The sequence below is a fragment of the Carettochelys insculpta genome, chromosome 6 (genome assembly GCF_033958435.1).
Source record: "Carettochelys insculpta isolate YL-2023 chromosome 6, ASM3395843v1, whole genome shotgun sequence".
Taxonomy (NCBI): Eukaryota; Metazoa; Chordata; order Testudines; family Carettochelyidae; genus Carettochelys; species Carettochelys insculpta.
In genome coordinates this window covers 62,923,646-62,943,554 of record NC_134142.1, presented here as the reverse complement: position 1 = coordinate 62,943,554, position 19,909 = coordinate 62,923,646, and the positions used below count along the sequence as shown (strand labels likewise).

Genomic DNA, 19,909 nt, shown 5'->3' with positions numbered 1-19,909 from the left:
TGTGTTCGTTTTTCTCTTATTATTTCTGTGATTTTTATGAAGAGCACTGATACAAAAGCACATCCTTTTGGATTAAATGTTACTCCTTGGGGCAACAAGTATTGTCTTCTGGATTTATGTTGTTCATTTTCCCTTTTTTCCCCCACTGACTTTTGTTCTGCTCCTTCTGAACTGCTCATAAGAAGAAACATAAGAGAAAAAAAAACCCAGAATAACCTGCAGAGGATTGAATTTTATATTCCTTATGAAGCAATCTGCTTAATGAGTGTACCACTTTATTTTTAAAAAAAAGCCTGGTTAATTAAACTGGCCTGAATCTGCTTTGAGCTCGGTAAAGGTATCTTACTGTAGTCTTGCCATCTGATTTTTGGCATGAACATGCTGAATTTCTAATGGAGTTAAACTTGAGAGCAAAAATTGGGAAGATTTTGAGTACTAAGACCTTCTACTTTTTGGTTTCATATGCTATGAGCTTGTGAAATTTAAGGACTGCATGGTTTGAATAAAAGACTTAAGGTCAGCCTCTGCCAACTGATGCAAATGCTGTGTGCTTTTTGGCAGAATGTGGCACTTAAAGGTTTTAATGTACAGTAGACCCCCCACTAAAACAGAGGTTGCATTCTTGGCAACCCCAAGTAAGGTGAATTTTTGAGTACTTGGGGAGTTACCCTTGAGTGGTGGGGAGCTGGGAACCAGACAGCAGCCTGGCTCCCCTGTATTGGTGGGACCCGGGAAGCTGACTAGCACATCACTGTGGTGGTTAGTTTCCCAGGTCCTGTCAGCTCCCCACCACTTCTGGGACGGAGAAACTGCTACTGTCAGAGTGACAAGAGTCAGGCTGCCACCCCTGTCAGGAGAAGGTTCCCCACTCCTGTCAGGGGCAGCAGTTGCGTTAACCTGAGACATGTGCAACTCAGCTGCTCAGGAGTTTACTGTACATGTTTGAGTTCCTAGACACTGGCTCTAGCCAGTTTCCTATGGGAGGGCATTGGGGTTGACTGCTCACTGCAGACATCTTTTGAGGCATAGCTACTAATAATTGTGAACTTATTTTTCTTGTGATTATGTGCTGAAACTTTTCACAGATACCCTTCAGCTTCAGCTATGACATAGATGTGAATTTTCCTGACAAAGCAGGCGTTATCTCAGGAAGAATTAGATTATTTTAGAATGGGTAGCCTCTCCCGCCTGTGTGCTGTGTGCTTCACAGAGATAAGAAATTAAAGTAGAAAACAGTAGATAATGACACAGAGTACAAAGATAAGGATCTCTTGCTAATCTATGCAGAAGGGATATTTTAATGTTTGTTTGTTTGTTTGTTTGTTTGTTTGACTGTAATTATAAGTAAATGTGAAAGAAGCATTCAATACCATGAAATGTCTAAAGGCATAAAATTTAGAGTTATTTAATGGTGAGGTGGATCCTGAATTCTGGGTTCTGTTCAGGTTTCCTCTCCACTATCCTTGCATTATGACATGTCCTAAGAGTAATTTTTCATTTCAGGGGCTGGAGAGGGATAAAAAACTGGCTACTAGTTCACTGACTCCTTATTTCAGTAAGGTGAGTCAGTCAGACCAAATCCAGTGCCTTGTCAAAAATTCCTTTTGTAGACTGGGTGCGTCTGTCCTGCAGGAGTTCCTGAAGTACTGTTTGTCATATGACAGTGAGTTGGATTGTTGCCAGCAAGAACTGTATACTGTGCAAGGAGACTTTAAATCATTTTTGCTTTACATATTCTTTTGGTCTGGGTCTCGCCACTCATTTATATTCATTGTATCCTACCTGTCCTTAAAACTATTATTGGAGTGGGTAAAATTCTTGTTACTTGGACTCCTTAATGACCATGGAGCGTAACAGTGTAATCCTTCATTCCAAGAGTGTATCCAGCCTTCTATCCAGTTAGGTACTGAGATGAGGGTTCAGAATTGAGTTTAGAAGTCAAATCTTCTCACGCTGTACTGCTGGGTTACAAGTCAATCCTTTAAACAATCCTTAATAAAGAGTTATCAATTGAGTGACCTCCAGTGGTGTATTCTGTTTCTTCAGGCTATGACTTCTGCCAGGTGCTCCAATGGTTTGCTGAGAGGGTTGACCGCATCATCCTCCTCTTCGATGCCCATAAGCTGGATATTTCTGATGAGTTCTCTGAGGCTATTAAATCATTCCGCGGCCAGGATGACAAGATTAGAGTGGTACTGAACAAAGCTGACCAGGTCGACACACAGCAGTTGATGAGGGTCTATGGTGCACTCATGTGGTCCCTGGGAAAGGTGATTAACACTCCAGAGGTGTTGCGAGTCTACATTGGTTCTTTTTGGTCCCAGCCTCTCCAAAATACAGAGAACCGAAGGCTCTTTGAGGTGGAAGCCCAGGACCTCTTCCGAGACATTCAGAGCCTTCCACAGAAGGCAGCTGTGAGGAAACTCAATGACCTCATTAAGAGAGCAAGACTTGCAAAGGTAAGGTAGGAATAGAACTCACATTATTTTCAATGACCAATCTCTTCTACATTTGTTTTGCTCATTCTTACTCTATTCTTTCACATCTTTCCCTCCCCACCCTGAAATCAGGTATTTCCTGAAAAATGGATTCAGTTAACAAAGTTAAAGGAAATGTTTGTTGGAGGTAGACAGTAATGTGGTGAGCCAATCAGTGGACCAGTGCACATACAAGGAAAAGTACTGTGTTTTAGGATGCAACTCTTTTTTTTCGCTTTTTGAAGGAAGTTTGAAATCTGTTAGGATACCTCTCCTTTCTAGAAAGGAAGACATTATGCTACTAAGATGACTGAGTGATCCGATAGAGCTCTATAAATCACAAATGGTGTGGCGAATGTGAATAAGAAGCCTTATTTACCCCATCCCATAATCCATAGGCAGCAGGTTTAAAATAAACGAAAGGAAGTAATTCTTCACACAATGCAACTTGTTGTCATGGGATGTTATGAAAAGGGTATAAACGTTCAAAATTTTTGTTTTGGTTTGTCAATGGCTGTTAGTCAAAATGGTGAGATACACATCTCCATGCTGTGGAAGTCCCTAAACTGACAATGGCCTACCAACATTGTCTTCCATTTTAACCTGTGGAAAACAGTATTTGTGTGTGCTAATCAGAAAACTGCTTCCCTTAGTAACTTCCTGATTTGTATTCCTATATCTAGGGTTGGCAGTGTTTTTTGACTTTTTTTTTTAAGATTGCCTTTTGAAAATGTGTACTAAAAATTTTAGTAGGCCTCTAATTATCTAACTACCAATTATTTGTAAAGCTTTTGGAATTCTCATCAGATTTTGTTTATAATTTTAAAAGCTTTCTGTTTATTACTTCCACTAATCTTTAAAATCCCTACTTAATGACACTAGCTTCTGCTGGCCTTTCCTGTCTAGGCCCAACCTGGAGACACTTCAATTGCCATGTTCTCAATGGCTTCCTGTAAATATTTCCTTCTCTTCCTTAGTAGACTTCCTTTATAGTATAGTATTAAAATTCCAAACAGAATACAGTAGAAGCTGTATTATCTGCCACTCCCAGAGAACTGGGGGTGCCAGATAATGATCTGCTGGATTTTGGAGCAGGGCTACTGGCGGTGGGGTAAGAATGAGGGGCTGGTGGTGCATGGCTTGTGAGATGGGAGGGGTTTGGGTAGGTGGCTTGCGGGGCTCGGACAGCCAGCCGGCTTGTGGAACTCGTAGTGCTTGGGCTGCTGGCCCCAGCATCGAGGGTTCAGGCAGCTCGGGCTGGCAGCTGGCCCTGGCAGCGCGGGGCTTGGGTGGTTCAGGCTGGCACGTAGGCAGCTGGCCCCAGCAGCGCGGGGCTCATACAGCTTGGGCTGGCAGGCAGATGGCTGGTCCTGGCAGCATGGGGCTTGCTTGGCTACGGATGGCAGGCGAGCAGCTGGCCCTGACAGCATGGGGCTTGGGTGGTAGGCAGGCAGGCCGCTGATCCCATTAGCATGGGGCTCAGCAGCTGGCAGGCAGACAGGCAGCTAGCCCAGGTGGCTGGTGGGTGGGTTGGTGGTGTGGGACTCTGGCAGTGCAGATCTTGGGATGGCAGGTGGCTGCTGCAATCAGTTCTGGCGGCTGGCATGGGGCTCAGGTAGCTGGCCAGCTGGGGCTGCACCAGGCACCTTCAAGGAGCCAAGAAAAACTATTTGTGCTTATTTTTAATTTTAAATAACATTTTATATCAAGTTTTTGTGTTTGTTTTAAATTATGCGTTGAATTTTTTGTTAAAAGGGGGATTAGATGATAGTAAAGAAGAGGCGGGAGGGCAGGAGTGTTTCTCAAAAAATCAAAAGGGGGCATGATGCCGAAAGTTTAACCACTGCTCTATAGAGAGTGCCACCTATGTCTCTATTTTGGTGTGAAGGGATTCCATGCAAGCCTATCAATGCCTTTTTCCTTTGATTGCAAGCTAACTGAAAACAAGAAGGGATGCTCAATAGATGCATGTTTGGTTTATAGTTTGCTTTTAGACCCATTTCTATATCTCTGTCATATGGACCACAAATTGGCTATTTTAAAAAAATTCCATTAGTAGACACACACGTAAATCTTCCACCTAAAGCAGCGATACCAAAAGTGGCCTCAAAAAGGAACAAAAATCATATGTCATTTTTGAGTCTCTACAGGGTATATAGAAAGGATGGAGAGTTACTTTCTGTTATTTTTACGCTTAGAACTCAGGAATATCAAGTTTTTTGTTTCTGTTTTTAGTTGTAGGGTCAAAGAAATAGAGCGGGACCTTTCTGGGTCAAAGTGTACTGTCTGAATCTTAGCATAAACTGTTTTTCTCCCAAGTGTTTATCCAAAGTTTGAATTAAATATTAAGTAACACACAAGTTTTATGCAGTCCAATTTAAAAAAAAAAAAACTAGAGCTTTTGAAAAAAAGTGTTGCTGACTGGAGGGTCTTTGGCTTTCCAAAGTGCTATAAGGCTCCTGTGCACAGGCTGTGTTCTCAACTGGCCATCCACTGAGTGTCCACCCACCCATGATTCCATCCGATCCCTGAAAATAATACAGGGACCCTAACTGTACTCTCAAAGTTAGAAGGAAGAGGACAGAAAAGTCTAGGGGAAAAAAAGTTGACTTCCCTCTTCACTACACAGACATTGTCAACACAGGTGTCAGTGAAATATCGTACACTGAACTTATAACAGCAACCGGAATCTCAACTGCCCCCCACGTTTTTTGGGGGGGTCAAAGCATGAAGACAGACAGGAAATGTTACAAAAAAAAAAGATTTTTGTAACAGAAATATCAAACCAGCAGGTGTCTGCAATGGACAGCAAGCGCCCAAAAATATTTTTGGTGGGGTGGGGGGGTGCAGTGGTCAGCAGCTGCAGAGCCAGTTGTAATGTTGTTGTAGCTGAAGTATTTCCCCCGACTATCTTAGCTGCTGGGCAAGACTTTTCCCTGGTGGCAGCAAGCTCCTGAGTATCTTAGCCATGGGGGGGAAACTTCCTCCCACCAGCTGCAAGCACCACTGGTCCCTTACTAGGGGTATGGGGGGGGGCTCAGTGTGGGAGCCATTTGAAGGGGTCCCCCCAAGTATCTTAGCTGCCAGTGGAGACTTCCCCACAGCAGCAGCAAGCCCCTGAGTATCTTAGTTGCCAGGGGAGGTGCCCCCCCAGCGGCAGCAAGCCCCTGAAATTCTTTCCTGCCCTTGGATTCCTAAATGTGCACATGCTAGGACGTAGCGCTGCCTGGCAGCACGGTCAGCACCAAATGGCAGGCACATGCTTTTATTGGGTTGGGGGCTACCCACGTGATATGGCTGAGCATGAGAGAGACTCCAATTGTGTGGTGCCTGTGGGGGAGGGAAGGAATTTTGTGCACAAATATAAACCTCCAAGAAGACTTTTCTCAACGTCTTATGCAAGCGTGACCCCCTGCAACAGCCTTGTGGCCATGTGGTGTGGCGGGGCAGTGGCTGGCACCAGGCAGTGCAGGAAATAATACCAAGTGTAGAGGCAGAACCATGAACTCCCAATAGGGGCTATTTGTAATGGGTAGATGCACTCTCAGCACTAATAGCAAGGAAAGAAAGACATTTCTCAGGCTGTCATACGAACATGAGCCCACAGCTACAGGCTTGCTGCTCCCACTTTGTAATTCAGTGTTCCTGTTACCTAATTCCTGTGCACCAGGAGAGCAGCAGCCAGAGCAGAGCACTGAGGGGCACTGTGGCTTACATCCAGGACACCTCTGGAGGCTAATACATTCCATTTTATGACGTGGTGCTTCCACACTGGCCTTTAATTGAATTTTTGAATTCAAGCTTGATGCTACACCCATCAGGTAATGACAGTATTGTAATCTCGATATTTGTGCTCACTAAATCGAGCTAATGGTATTTAAAGTGAAGGCAGTCACATGGCAATATTGAGCTAGCTGCCTTGAATTCAAATTTCTCATAGTGTAGACACGGCCGTTGACACTGACAGAATGTCATGTTGTGCTTCTCACTAGTTGCATTCCATTTTTTCAAGCATTTTTTTGTGAAAATTTAAGAAACACTTATTTTCCAAAAACTCACCAGACGGCTTGAGGGAAAGCAGTAAATGGTAGTTGACTCACATATTTCCCCAAACACAAAATATGATCTGCATGAAATTTGCCTAGGGGCATCGTCAGCTCAGCAGGTTGTTAATACCCAGCTTTTCTTTCACATGTCCTTTTATAGTCAGAAGGAGGAATATTGTCATGGTTTTTTTTTTTTTTACTCTCTACATAAATGTCCATTGTCATCCGTTTTTTCTAGGTTCATGCTTACATTATAAGCCATCTAAAGAAGGAAATGCCATCTGTATTTGGAAAAGAGGCTAAGAAGAGGGAGCTGATTAGCAAGTTACCTGAAATCTATGTCCAACTGCAACGAGAGCACCATATCTCACCAGGGGACTTCCCAGAGGTTAAGAAAATGCAGGTACATTAACTCAAATCAAAGTTTATTTGTATCTTGAATATCAACCAGTGACTTCTGACCAGCCTAGCAAATGAAGGATTATGACCATGTCTCCTGTGATGTTTGCAGTAGTGTGAGTTTTGCAGATAATGGCAAAAAAGCATTAGAAATTAATAATGATTGAAAACTGAGTGCGATGTCTCACAACTAGACTAGCATGACCTAACCAAGAGCTGAACCTCTCTAGTCCAGAACACTCTCGTCTGACAACATTCATAATGCAGCATGACTTTAGCCAGACAGCCATTTATCATGGGTGTGGCCAAGTTTCCCGCAGTCCCATAAGGTTTGTTTACAGCTGCCGTTCCTGGCCCTTCATGATCTGTGCTGTTGTTTAACTAATTTATACCTACGCATTTTCTAAGAAGCCAGCAAACAGTGGAAGTCTTGGTAATTCTGCTAGATAATATTGACCTCCTGTGATCTGGCAAATTTTCTCATTCAGCACTGCTCAGGTCCTGAGGGTGCTGGACTAGAGAGATTGAACCTGTAAGGAAAACAATGAATTACTTACTCAGAAATAAGTATCCTAAACTCATAATAGCAAAGCATATAGGCAGTGTCTACACGAGAGGCTTTTTCCGGGAAAACTTGGTGTTTTGTTGAGAAAAACCACAGAGCATCTACATGCAAAATACGCTTTGCTGACAAAACCCAGCACATCCATCGGCAGCGTTATACCTCTCCCAGTGCAGGTATAATACCTCTCTCAACAGCATTCTGTCAAGAAAACTGCCATGTAGGTGCTCTGGGGCCCTTTTGTTGACAGACATGGCTTCTGGTTCACCAGGCAGTCCTTTTTGCAGAGCTGCTGGTCAGCTGTTCTGTTGAGAGAGGGTCAGGCTGCTCTCTGTTGACAGGGAGCATTGCTCTTTCGATCTGCTTTTATATGTAGACACAATCTGTAAACAGAAGTTTTGCTGGGAGATCCCTTCTGACAGTAACGTCTGTCGAGAGAGGCCTTTTGCGTAGACTTAGCCATAGAAATCAAGTCAGTATTTCATCTAGTTCTTGTTCCTGTGGACAGCTACGGAATAAACTGGTTTGTGCCCTGAAGTCAAGGGTTTAGATGCATTATTTAAAAAAAAAAAAATAAATGTGACTACGGAGGTTCATTATCCATATACGTCTGATCCTATTTTTTAAAATCCTACCATGGTTTTGGCCTCAGTGGTTTCTTATGGCAATAAGTTCTACAAGCTAATTATTCATTGAAAAAAACCTCATTAAAACTTACTGCTTTTTTGGTTTTATATACTGTCCCCTTACTCTTATGTTAACATGTAAATATGAGTGCTTAATTTACTTCCTTTATTCTGTTCAGTATTTGGAATAATGTTCATATTTGTTCTTGTTTCATATCCCATCTAAGCCGTCCCGCTAATTTCACTCCCTCTTCTTACCTTTTCATATCCTCTGATCATTTTCACCATGCATCTCTGAGATCTCTTTAATTTCTGCTATATCTGTATTTGGAAATAGGGTAACCAGAAATGAGCATTCCAAACAAGGATGGACCATTGATGTATGTAATGGCAGCATAATATTTTCAGAATGGTTTTCTAGCCTATCCTTTATACATGCTAATATTTTGGTTTGGAGTGGGTGTTTTTGTTTGTTTGGTTTGGTTTTTTGACAAGTACTGCATACTGAACAAAGATTGTTATGGAGCTGTCCACAACAATCAAGCCTCTTTCCTGAATGGTTACAGTTAACTTAGAAACCAGCAAATTATATGAGCAATAAGACAAGAAAACCTCGAGTGATAGTTCAGGAGTTGTACAGTGTAGGAATAATTAATAAGAAGGGAGGGGTGACTTTTTAAGGAAGGAGTCATATAAAGAAGAGCAGAAGAGTACAACTTCCTTTTCGCTGTTCATTGATGGAGGAGTTAAGTAACAAGTAAATGAAGTAGATCACTTGAGGCAGACTGGTTACTAAAAGAGAGGAAGCCATGCTAGTCTATACACTATCAAAACATACCTTTAGGTCATTAATAGAATGCCCCATTCCATTAAAATGTTGACTAACTGGTTTGTGGATCTGGAGTGTTTTGATGTCTGTTTTGTGCCCGTTGACCCTTTGTCTAAGGGAGTTAGAAGTCTGTCCAATGTACAAAGCATCTGGGCATTGTTGGCACATGATGGCATATATGATGTAAGCAGAGGAGCATGAGAAAGTGCCCGTGATTCTGTGAGTAACCTGGCTAGGTCCAGTGGTGGTATTTCCAGACAAGATATGTGGACAAAGCTGGCAGCGGGCTTTGTTGCAGGGAAAGCCCGCTGCCAGCTTTGTCCACATATCTTGTCTGGAAATACCACCACTGGACCTAGCCAGGTTACTCACAGAATCACGGGCACTTTCTCATGCTCCTCTGCTTACATCATATATGCCATCATGTGCCAACAATGCCCAGATGCTTTGTACATTGGACAGACTTCTAACTCCCTTAGACAAAGGGTCAACGGGCACAAAACAGACATCAAAACACTCCAGATCCACAAACCAGTTAGTCAACATTTTAATGGAATGGGGCATTCTATTAATGACCTAAAGGTATGTGTGTTACTGGAAAAAAACTTTTGCACCATTCTTCAAAGGGAAGCAGCCGAGCTGGCTTTTATATTCAAATTCGGCATATTAACATGTGGTTTAAACCGGGATGGGAACTTTCTGAGTCGCTATAGGGGCTCGTCTGCATACTTGGCTTAATCTAATTCTTGACCTCCCCTCCACTCTCTGATTTGCTCACCTTGATTATCTTTTTCTGATTTGTCCTCCTTGCTTACTGTTTTTGGTTCTCTGTGCCTTAAATATTGAGTCTGTTCTGGTCTGGCTATGGTCTGAAGAAGTGGGTCTGTCCCATGAAAGCTCACCTAATAAACTATTTTGCTAGTCTTCAAAGTGCTACTTGACTGCTTTTTATTTTGGTTACTAAAAGGAACTCTCTTTCAGTAGGGGTTAATATTTGGGGGAAAAAAAAGATGGCTGTATTTGCCTAAAACTTGGCAGCAGATGGCAGCAAAGTTGTGATGTGGCTAGCAGACTGAGTTGTGGTCTTAATCTTTGCTTCCTGAAATGAAGCTTTGTAGCTGGTAATAGTGAATGAAGTCCATCTAAATAGAAACCAAGAGTCTCCTGGTCTTGCAAGTGTGTAAACTGATTGTGTGTGCGCATCCTTTAAGAAATTTTGGGTCAGAAGAACCAGTAAACAAACTCCAGAGTTTTGTGGAGCAGGGAAGCCTGTAGTTAGCCATGATTTGTCAAAACAGTTCATCCAGTGTTTAACAGGTGCCTGAGGTTGCCACAGAAGAGACGTGGAGAGTTATGGTGGGAAACCATTGTTTATAGGTTGAAATCTGAGCCCTGATGAAGTAAATGGGAGTTTTGTCATTGCTTTGAATGAGACTAGGGGTTTTCACTCCCATTCCTCCCTAGCACATGGCATGGAACAAATTGTGTACTTCCCTCAGCAGGTGCTCCCAGGATGCTTCAAGTATTAAGCTAGTTACTGAGATCTTGCCCCAGATGGGCACCATTTCAGAATCTGCTTTTTCTCATTTTAGTTTTTATTACCAAACCATGTTTACATGAGCCACAACAAAACAAGTATACTTCTGGTATAGAGACTTTAGAGACCCAAGTCTAAACTGTTAATCACTATGAAAATAAACAATAATAAATAGCAAATCTAACTTTACTTGAACACTTACGGGAAACTACATGAGTACCACCAGCTGATGCCATGACAAACAGGAGGCACAGACTTGTGATCTCATTGCTTCAGTGACTGGAAGCAAATAAAGTTTCCAAAGACTTCAATACCTAGGATCTGAAGGTACAGTGCCATAACTTAGGCTGCTTACAGCTTTTTAGAAGATGCTGGTTGCAGTGCATATAACTGCCCTTCTGGATGTACATATCTAACCTTAAACTTTTTTATGTAGGATTTCTCATGTTTTGGGTTCATTAGTAAAATTTGATTACAAAGCTGACATGTTAAATTCAGCTTTACTGTCAAGAAACTCAACTTGGAAACACTATCACTTGTAGGATATGCTTGTGACGGAACAAATGCAATTATAATCTGTGAGTGCATTGTACAGTCTTGTTCTGTTAGTGACAATTATCCTTTCATAAACTCTTACCTACTTTCTCTATTCTGATCAGCAAGACAGTCTATTGGTTGAAATAGGTGTAGGAATAAAAATATAACGTAACCATTTCTGGAACTAAATATAACCATTATATCCATGTGAGACAGTTGGGCTCACAAAAATTACCTGTGCATATTTTCTGGTATTTCTTTGCTTAGTCTTCCTTGCTCTGCTAAAAAAAACAGAGGTTGACGTCACCTTCATTAAGAGAAATACCCATTGGCTCTCTCTAATGGAACTGAGCCTTTGACCTGACACTTGTCATTGGATCATTGAGGACAAGCTGTTCCATGCCCTCAGGAATCTTTGCTCTTTTGCTATTTTCATTTTCACTTAGATGTTTGTGCAAAGCATTTGAAACGATAGCTAATCAGATAGCAACATTTCATAGCAGCCTGAAATATGTTAATAGCTTTATGTCAGCCATAAATATACATCAGCGAGGACCTGATCTCGCACACCTTGTGTGGGCAGGACTCCAACTGAAATCAGTGGGAGTTATAGCTGAGTAGGAAGCTCCAGGTAGGATGATATTAAAACATTGGTATTGTTAAAACAATGAGAAGCCCTTGTGGCACCTTATAGACTGACAGATTTATTGGAAAATAAGCTTTCGTGGGCAAAGACCCTCATGTATCTGAGTGGGTCTTTGCCACAAATGCTTATGCTCCAATAAATCTGTCAGTCCATCAGGTGCCACAGGACTTCTCATTGTTGTTGCACGTACAGACTAACATGGATACCCCTTTGATAATTAGTTGACATGGGAATAGGCTGGCTGCTGTTATGGTACATAGTAGTGTCCAATAAGTCTCTGTGGCATTACCTAATACCAGGGCTAACATTAAAGGTACGGTGAAAGAACAGAAAAGCTCTGTGAAATTAAGTTTGACAGTTAGTTCCTACTTCACCTGATTTTTAAAAAGATTGTGAATTAAATCAATTATTAGAGTTGCAGAAGTTGGAGGGGAGGAATGTGGAAAACTAGCTGAAGTGAGGTTCTTAAAACTGGAGAAAGTGCTACAGAGTTTCTGTAAGTTATTCTTGAGTGACATGGAACTAAATAAAATTTGCTATGCGTAGTGAATTTATATTTGCAAGTTATGCCTACTCTTTGTTGCTTTAGCCACTGGCAAAAAGATTAGTTACAAAATTGATCCCTGATGCTGCAAATATTTTGACTTGTTTTTAACTTTCTGTGGCTTTGTAGGTGTTTGCAAGGCTGGTACCTTTACTGGAAAATCTCTGTGCTCTTCTTCTAATGTACTTATTTATTGATTTTTGGAACTTAGTATTTTGTTATAAGAAATAATATTAAATTGAAAGCTTTGCTGGTCAGCACATATCAGAGAAAAGTTATTTGTGAGATATTTGTTTCTTGAGAAAAATGCTACAAGTGTAAATTAATAGGCAGCACCCTACCAAATTCGAGGCCATGATAGCAGTTCTTTTGTTTGCTTTTACCCTGGATAGTATGGATTTCATGGGAGAGACCAGGATTTGTGAAATTGTGTGTCCTGACCCAAATGGGAGTTGCTGGGTGTTGCAGGTTTATTTTAGTGGGGTTATGATACTGTCATCCTTACTTCTATGCTGATTGCAGAGCTGGGCATCTGGAGAGCAGCAGATCCTTGTCCAGTAATCCAGCTCTGAAACCAGTGCTCTGCCTGCAGCAGCTCAGAATGGTTGGCAGTACCATATTGTGTCACCCTTTATTTATACATAGCTGTCTTCAGAGCTAGGAAGCTAGAGAATGGCAGCTGCTGAATGAGGGCCCAGTTCTGCAGGCAGCCGCACAGAAGTAAGGGTGTCAGCACCATACAGTGCCACACTTCTGCACTGCTGCTGGTCACTCTGCCTTCAGAACTGGGCTCCTCGTGGGCAGCCATGGCTGTCCGGCTGCCCAGCTCCGAAGGCAATACCATTGCTAGCAGCAGTGCAAAAATAAGGGTAGCGGTACCACACCTCCTCCCCACCCCCACCCCGACAATAACCTTGTAACCCCTCACAACTCCTTCTTGGGTCAAGACCCTTACAGTTGCAGAATTGTGACATTTTGGTGGCAAGAGGGTGAAAGCATGACATTTACAACTTTAAAAATCCTTTGACCATTAAATTAACCAAAGTGAACTGCAGTTTGGTAGGGAAGGATATAATACTGAGTCATTGAAAAATTATGCTTAGAATTTTGTATGTAAGGATGGTGGTCAGTGTGTGTCTGTGTGTATGTAAAAATATATAAACTTTTGTTTCTCTTTCAAGTATGTTTAGTTTTGAGCTTCTGTTGTATGTTTTGTTAATGACAGGAACAGCTGGAGACCTGTGACTTCTCTAAATTTCATTCTCTGAAACCAAAGCTGATCGAAGCTGTGGATAACATGTTGGCCAATAAAATTGCTTCTCTGATGAGCCTGATCAGCCAGGAGGAGAGCAACATGCCTACGCAGATGGTGCACGGTGGAGCCTTTGATGGCACCACAGCAGGACCCTTTAACCATGGATATGGGGAAGGTGCCGGGGAAGGAGCTGATGAGAACGAGTGGGTTGTTGCTAAAGATAAACCTGCATATGATGAGATCTTCTACACTCTGTCACCAATCAATGGCAAAATCTCTGGGGTCAATGCAAAGAAAGAAATGGTTAACTCCAAACTGCCGAACAGCGTCCTGGGGAAAATCTGGAAGCTTGCAGATTGTGATAACGATGGCATGTTGGATGAGGAGGAGTTTGCACTGGCAAAACATCTCATCAAGATTAAACTGGATGGGTATGAACTGCCCGGTGTTTTACCATCTCACCTGGTGCCACCTTCACACAGGAAGCCTCAGATGATGGAGTGAAAAACACCAGCAGAGGAATTAAGTTAAGGGATGGGGGGAGGGAATTAAGAGCCCTCTAAATCTTTTTTATATATCAGTTGACCCACCAGTGCCTGAAGTTAGATTTAGAGGAAATCTTTAAATCATATATCAGATTTCACATGAATTACTGGAACCAGCAACATGTTACAGCAGTTACTTAGGTACTGGCTCTGGCTGGCCTTAACTGAGAGGTTTATCACAAGTGCCTTTTGTAACTACTTCCACAATTCATATTGCTAAGAAAGCCAGGCTTTCTTTGAGAATCATCCCATTCATGTCCCACTGTACTTACAACCAAAAACAGTTAGACCACACCTAAAATCATCTACCAAACATGAATACCTAGTAAATGCAAAGCTCCTCAAACTGTTTAGCAAATGGAAGAAACTCTAAAGTTCAAACCCACCAGTTTCTAAGAGACATAGCTTTATTAAGCAAAGGTGCATCAGGTGCCTTTATGAATATCAGCATCCCTAGCTTTAAAATTTAGAAATACAAAGGAGCATGCCTTCATCATCTCCTGTTGATTTTAACAATAACCTTTGGGAGAGAAGAGGAGCATGGGTGGAATTTTTTTTTTTGGTAATAATACTCAGGACATGAGCAGAAAGTTCAGAATTTTTATCAGCTGTCTTCAGAGCTGAACCATTTTTAAAATCTGCAATACATTAGAACTTTTTAAATCTGACCATTTTGCATTGTTGTAAACAGAAGAGATGCTTCTTTTTGCTTTATGCACAAAAAATGAGCAGCTGATTCAGTCTATGTGAAACTAAAAAAGATTTGTACGCCCACTGTGTTGAGGATGGGAACTTTGAGATTTCTGCTTAGGTGCTTTGCAGATTGTTTGGTGTAAATCCCTAAACATTTCCAGTTGTAACACTGTATGGTCCTGGGTCTTGAAAGCATATGTGTTCACTTGTTTTAGCAGAAACAGAAGGCTTGGTTTGGATCATGAGAGAAGGGTGTATTTTACTGAACTACTTTTCAGGACAGTCTGTGCATATTTAGTTGGCATGATAAATTTTCTTGGGATATGCACTCAGAGTTTACAACCAATTATGTGGATATCCTTACTTCCAAGTATTCATTTTAGTTTATTTTAATTCTTTAACAGGAAAGCAAATGTAGAAAAGATGCTTTACTCTAACTGTAGCATCATCGTCAGAAAGTAGGCCACTAAGGGGACAAGCCAACTTCCATTGAAATTAATGGTGTTCTATAACAAAAGTTGGGTTGGCCCCTTAGAGCACTGTTAATTTATTAAAAAAACATTTGAGAGAGAAAGAGGAACCACCAGCACTTTGCTTTGCCATACTTCCTGATGATGCAAGCAGAGAAAATTGATTGTGTGGGCGAAGCACCACTGATTGTAACATCTGTATTCTTGGTGCTCCAGAGGGAAGCGATTCTCCAGCCTGTTGCTGTTTTAATATGCTTTATTTTCCCTACAGAGTGTTGGGGGTTGAACAGTTCCTTCCTGGCACCAAACTTGACAGTTAATTTAGTTATGTGCATGTGAATGAGAATCACCTTGTAATCCATATATTACATAAAATACTGTAGGTATCAAAAGTACTGTAGCTTTGAGCACTTTCTTTCTTTCCTAGAATCCAGATAAGGTAGATTCTGGGAGTATCTCCTGGGATAGTCAAATCTAAAGAATGATTGACTCAGATCTTGGGTGAAGACGGGAAAATTTTTTGAGACTAAGCAAGCAAATTCATTTAACCATATCTGAATGGCAGGGGCATTATAGCAGAATTTTGAGAAGCCTTTATGGTTCATTGCTAACTTTGAGCTCTCAGCATCTGAGCTTGCAATGATGTGTTGTACAATATCCTTGCATCTCCAAACTAGTTCCTGATTTTCTAACTGTAGCCGGTTTAAATCTATAATTTTCACGAATTTCCATGTTTGAAGTACTTAAATACTCTAAGAAAGTCCTCCCATATATTCTCAAATTTGTATAAATTCAGGCTCTTCAAATTAACTGCTTCAGGTTTGGCAATACTTTTTAATCAATCTAGTATCTTAAAATCTTGTTGTTGTTCTTTGCTGCAATTTAAAAATGTATTCTCATCTTCACTACAGCTGACATAATATGAAGGCTAAAGACATACACAGCATAAAAATCTTCACCAAATGGAAGCAAAAATTTTAATCCGTCTTTATATATAACTCAAGCTTATAGCCATAGTAAGGTCTTATAGAATATATGCCAATTAATATTTATCCATGCTTATATCTTATGCTAATTATAAGTATTACAATAAAAGGTTCTTTATTCATTTGGTTTAGGAGCCCCTAAGATAACTAACTTATCCACAAATAAATTATCATAGACACTGACTTCTGGGACTGGAGCACCCCTAGTTGAAAAATAGTGGGTGGTGAGCCACCCACCTGACAGACAAGCTCCCCCCATGCTTCTCACTCACTGGTGGCCCCACTAACCAACTCCTGCTATTCCAGTGCTTCTGGAGTGCCACAAACAGCTGATTTGCAACATTCAGAGGGAATGGAGGCGGCAGGGTAGTGATCTGGGGGAGAGTATGGAATGGGATCAGGATGGGTGGAGCAGGAGTGAGAAAAGGTGGTGAAAGAGATGCACTAGGGCAGGACCTGGGGTGGAGGGTAGGGGTCGGGCATGTCCCAGCGAGAGGGGTAATCGGTGCCTATGAATGAGATGCTTTTTTGTAACTATCTGTTCTGTTTATTACCTTTACTAAGTATAAGTGAGAACAGACTATCTATCCACCATCTCTTCAGGAGCATTCACTTGCCTGTTTGTTTAATATTGCTAATATTTATTGTTAAATAAATCTAACACCTCAACTCTCTTAGCGTGTCTGTGTAAAACAGAATAGTACTTCAAAACTACAAATGACCATCTTAATTTATGCTGCTGTAAGTAGTACTATTAGTGACTTTACAAAGTATCCCTGGCACTGGGACCAGACATAGAGGACGAAAGGTCAAATGTTGGCACTCTGCCTCGGAAAGGTTGCTGACTCCTGTTCTGGAGTGAGCATGTAGGATCTCATATAAGCATATTGTGTTACCAGAAATCTCTGCCAAACGTCTCCAATCTGTATTCTGGCAATGTGCTGACTTTGCTTTCATCTGTCCCAGGTTATATGTTCTCTGAGGCTTTCAGAATAACACTGGCCAACCAGTGTAATCTGGAATTCTGAAAGGTTCTTGCTGAAATGTTAAATATAATCCACTGCTCCAGCTACAGTCATCACTGGATGTGGAGACTGGGGCAGGTGGGTGGAACTTTTCTCAACATTGCATGCTGTTGTACACCATTAGCTCTGTGATCATTTTACCAAGTCTGAATATCTTATGTGAGTGTCTGGCTCTCTCTCACTTCTAAATGCCTTGGAGGTCTCTGTTAAGTTGAATAAGTCCCTTTTATGATATTAAGTCTTCAGCTGATTTACGTGGTGTGTTTATTTATTTTTTTTGGGGGGGGGGGGGGGGCGGGGTGTCTTGAGACCTCTTCCATCCAGTAGGTTTCTGTGTTTACCTGTCCTCAGTGTCTCCTACTGGATATATTCGTGTATTCGTCTTTGTTTATGATTCCTCTTTCATGTTTGTTGTCTGTTTAAAGCTTTGAAATCTTTTGGGGGTAGCTTAGTTTTCCCATTCCCAGTTTTACTTCTGTCTCTTTCCTATTTTATATACATTCTTCTGATGTGGTGTAGATCTTCTGTATCCAGGATGCTTTCTGCCCTGTCTCTCATGGCATACATGAGAAACATATTGATGCTACTCAGTTTTTTTCTGATGAATCCACAGATGACAAAAAGCTGTTCAAAGCTGTTTATGTTGATTTTGCTAATTATGAGCAATGTTGAAAATTATTTGAGCACGGATGGGAAAATAACGCAGTTGTCCTGCAGGGGAAATGGTTGCTGTTCCTTTTAGCTTGTTCTACTCCCTGCTGCTTCTGTGCCACCAAGGCACCTTGCTTACCTCTTCAAAGCTACAGTTAAGAAGACCCCTTTGCATTTCTGGGTCCCTGTTTATAGCCTAAAGCCAACTTTCATTGCAGAGTTTCCCCTTTTGCTTATGCTCATGAGGGAAACAGTTTATTTTTCTTCACTTCTCTGTTTTTCCTTTTTCTTTTAAGCTGATGATAAACTTACACACACTAAACACATACTCACTCCTTTCAGCTCAGCTGTGGCAGAACAGCATGTTTATAGGGTTGCTTCAGTATTTGGGGAATGAGATGGGGAAGAAAACTTTTCCCTTGTTAAAGAGAAGATTCACGTCTTCCTTCTCCTTTTATCTCAGTTCCTAGCATGTGGGGGGCAGCCACTTTGGTACTGTCATCTCATAGAGTGCAGTTGAGAAATGAGCATAGAGAGGCACATTTGGTAGCAGGAGAGAATTGCTTTCTGATCAATGACATGATTTGCACTACTTCCATGTTTAATGGGAATTTCAGTAGTAAAATTTGTTCCAGTACAAGGTCAGTGGGAGTTTTGCTTCAGACATGACTGGGCAATTTTGGTCCAAGGGGTTTTTTTCCATGAACAGAATTGTAAACTGTGCATTCTTTTTGAGGCAAGAAGGATACCAAAGAGCAAGGGCAACCAATACAGAAATAGTCTTGTTAAAATCTGCTGGTCCAAACTGTTTACAGCTTAAACTAATTCCTTCTCCCATCCTAAATGTGAAGTTGTGTTTTGAAAAGGAGCTACCTGATCTTTATCAGAATTCTGCTGTGTGGGAAATCATTGGAGCCATTTTACACAGTGACGGAAGGGTAATGTTACTTTACCCAGCCAGGCTTTCAGACCCTTGTATCAAGGGTATCCTGATTTAGTTAATTACTCCTGAACTCTCAAACAGTTTTAATTACTTTTCCTTCCTGAATAAAACTTAGTCACCAACACCACTGAAAACTCCCCCCAAAACTAAAACCCAGAAGCTAGTGTAAGGGCAAAATTCAGTCTTTATTATTGATCTCCATTAATTTCTTTGTGTTTGTGCTCATTTGTGCTCTGGGTGAGTCTAGCCCTGAGTCTGTAAATAAGCCTTGCAATGTTGAATGGTAGTACTTATCCTCTATGTAATTTATGTAGCAGCTTATAAAATCATTTGTTATGATAAACTATTGTTTTGTTTGATAGACACTGAGATTTTAGAAGCAATTTGTACTAACGTAAATGTGTTTAAATGTGTATGATCTCTACAGTCAGGGGCAAATGCACACACTAGCACCTTCCCTGTGTATCTTAGCTAGGGAAATTCACTGGGTAGGGCAGGAGGGGGAGATGGTAAAAATCCTTTACTGCACTCATACCATATTGTTGGGGGTGGGACGGACATGATCTGCATACTGCAGATCCTCTGCTTTCCTTCTAACCTTTCTGTGTAGAGAGACACAAGAATCCATAGTGGAGATGAGCTGCAAATCACCATCATGTGACTCCATATCTTGAATCACTCTGACACAATGGACACAATTATTCTGCTGCTGTGGGACTTTCCCTATCTGTTGAATTGCAGAGCAGAATGTGTCCCTTAGTAGCTTTCTGTCATACATTTTTATCTTTCTTGTTTTATTGTTAGTGGAAAAACTTATTGTTGGGAAACCACCTTTTTCACTCCTATGGGTGCAGGCTACTGCTAAATGGCACTTTCAACATGGTTAATGAACAGAGAGGCTGTGGCCACACTAGCCCCTCCTTTTGGAAGGGCTGTGGTAATGTGGCACTTCAGAATATGGTAATGAGGCACTGCCATGAATATGCAGTGCCTCATTAGCATAATGGCAGCTGCGTAGGCTTCGAAATGACTGTTTTTGAAACACACGCTGCTTGTGTAGCTGGGGGCCTTTAGAAACAGCCCCCTGATTTTGAAAGCCCCTTCATCCCAAAACCAGACGGAAAGAAGGGGTTTTTGA

The 19,909-nt window shown here is 41.4% G+C and overlaps 1 protein-coding gene across 1 annotated transcript in view; it reads left to right on the top strand.

Moving 5' to 3' along the window:
* Positions 1 to 16,813, top strand: part of EHD4 (EH domain containing 4) — a 55,506-nt gene extending 38,693 nt beyond the window's left edge. The window contains exons 4-6 of the mRNA XM_074997056.1: positions 2,047 to 2,459; positions 6,762 to 6,926; positions 13,429 to 16,813. Coding sequence (XP_074853157.1) covers positions 2,047 to 2,459; positions 6,762 to 6,926; positions 13,429 to 13,962 — 1,112 coding nt within the window. The 3' untranslated portion in view covers positions 13,963 to 16,813. The remainder of the gene's footprint in view (positions 1 to 2,046; positions 2,460 to 6,761; positions 6,927 to 13,428) is intronic.
* Positions 16,814 to 19,909: the final 3,096 nt, after the last annotated feature.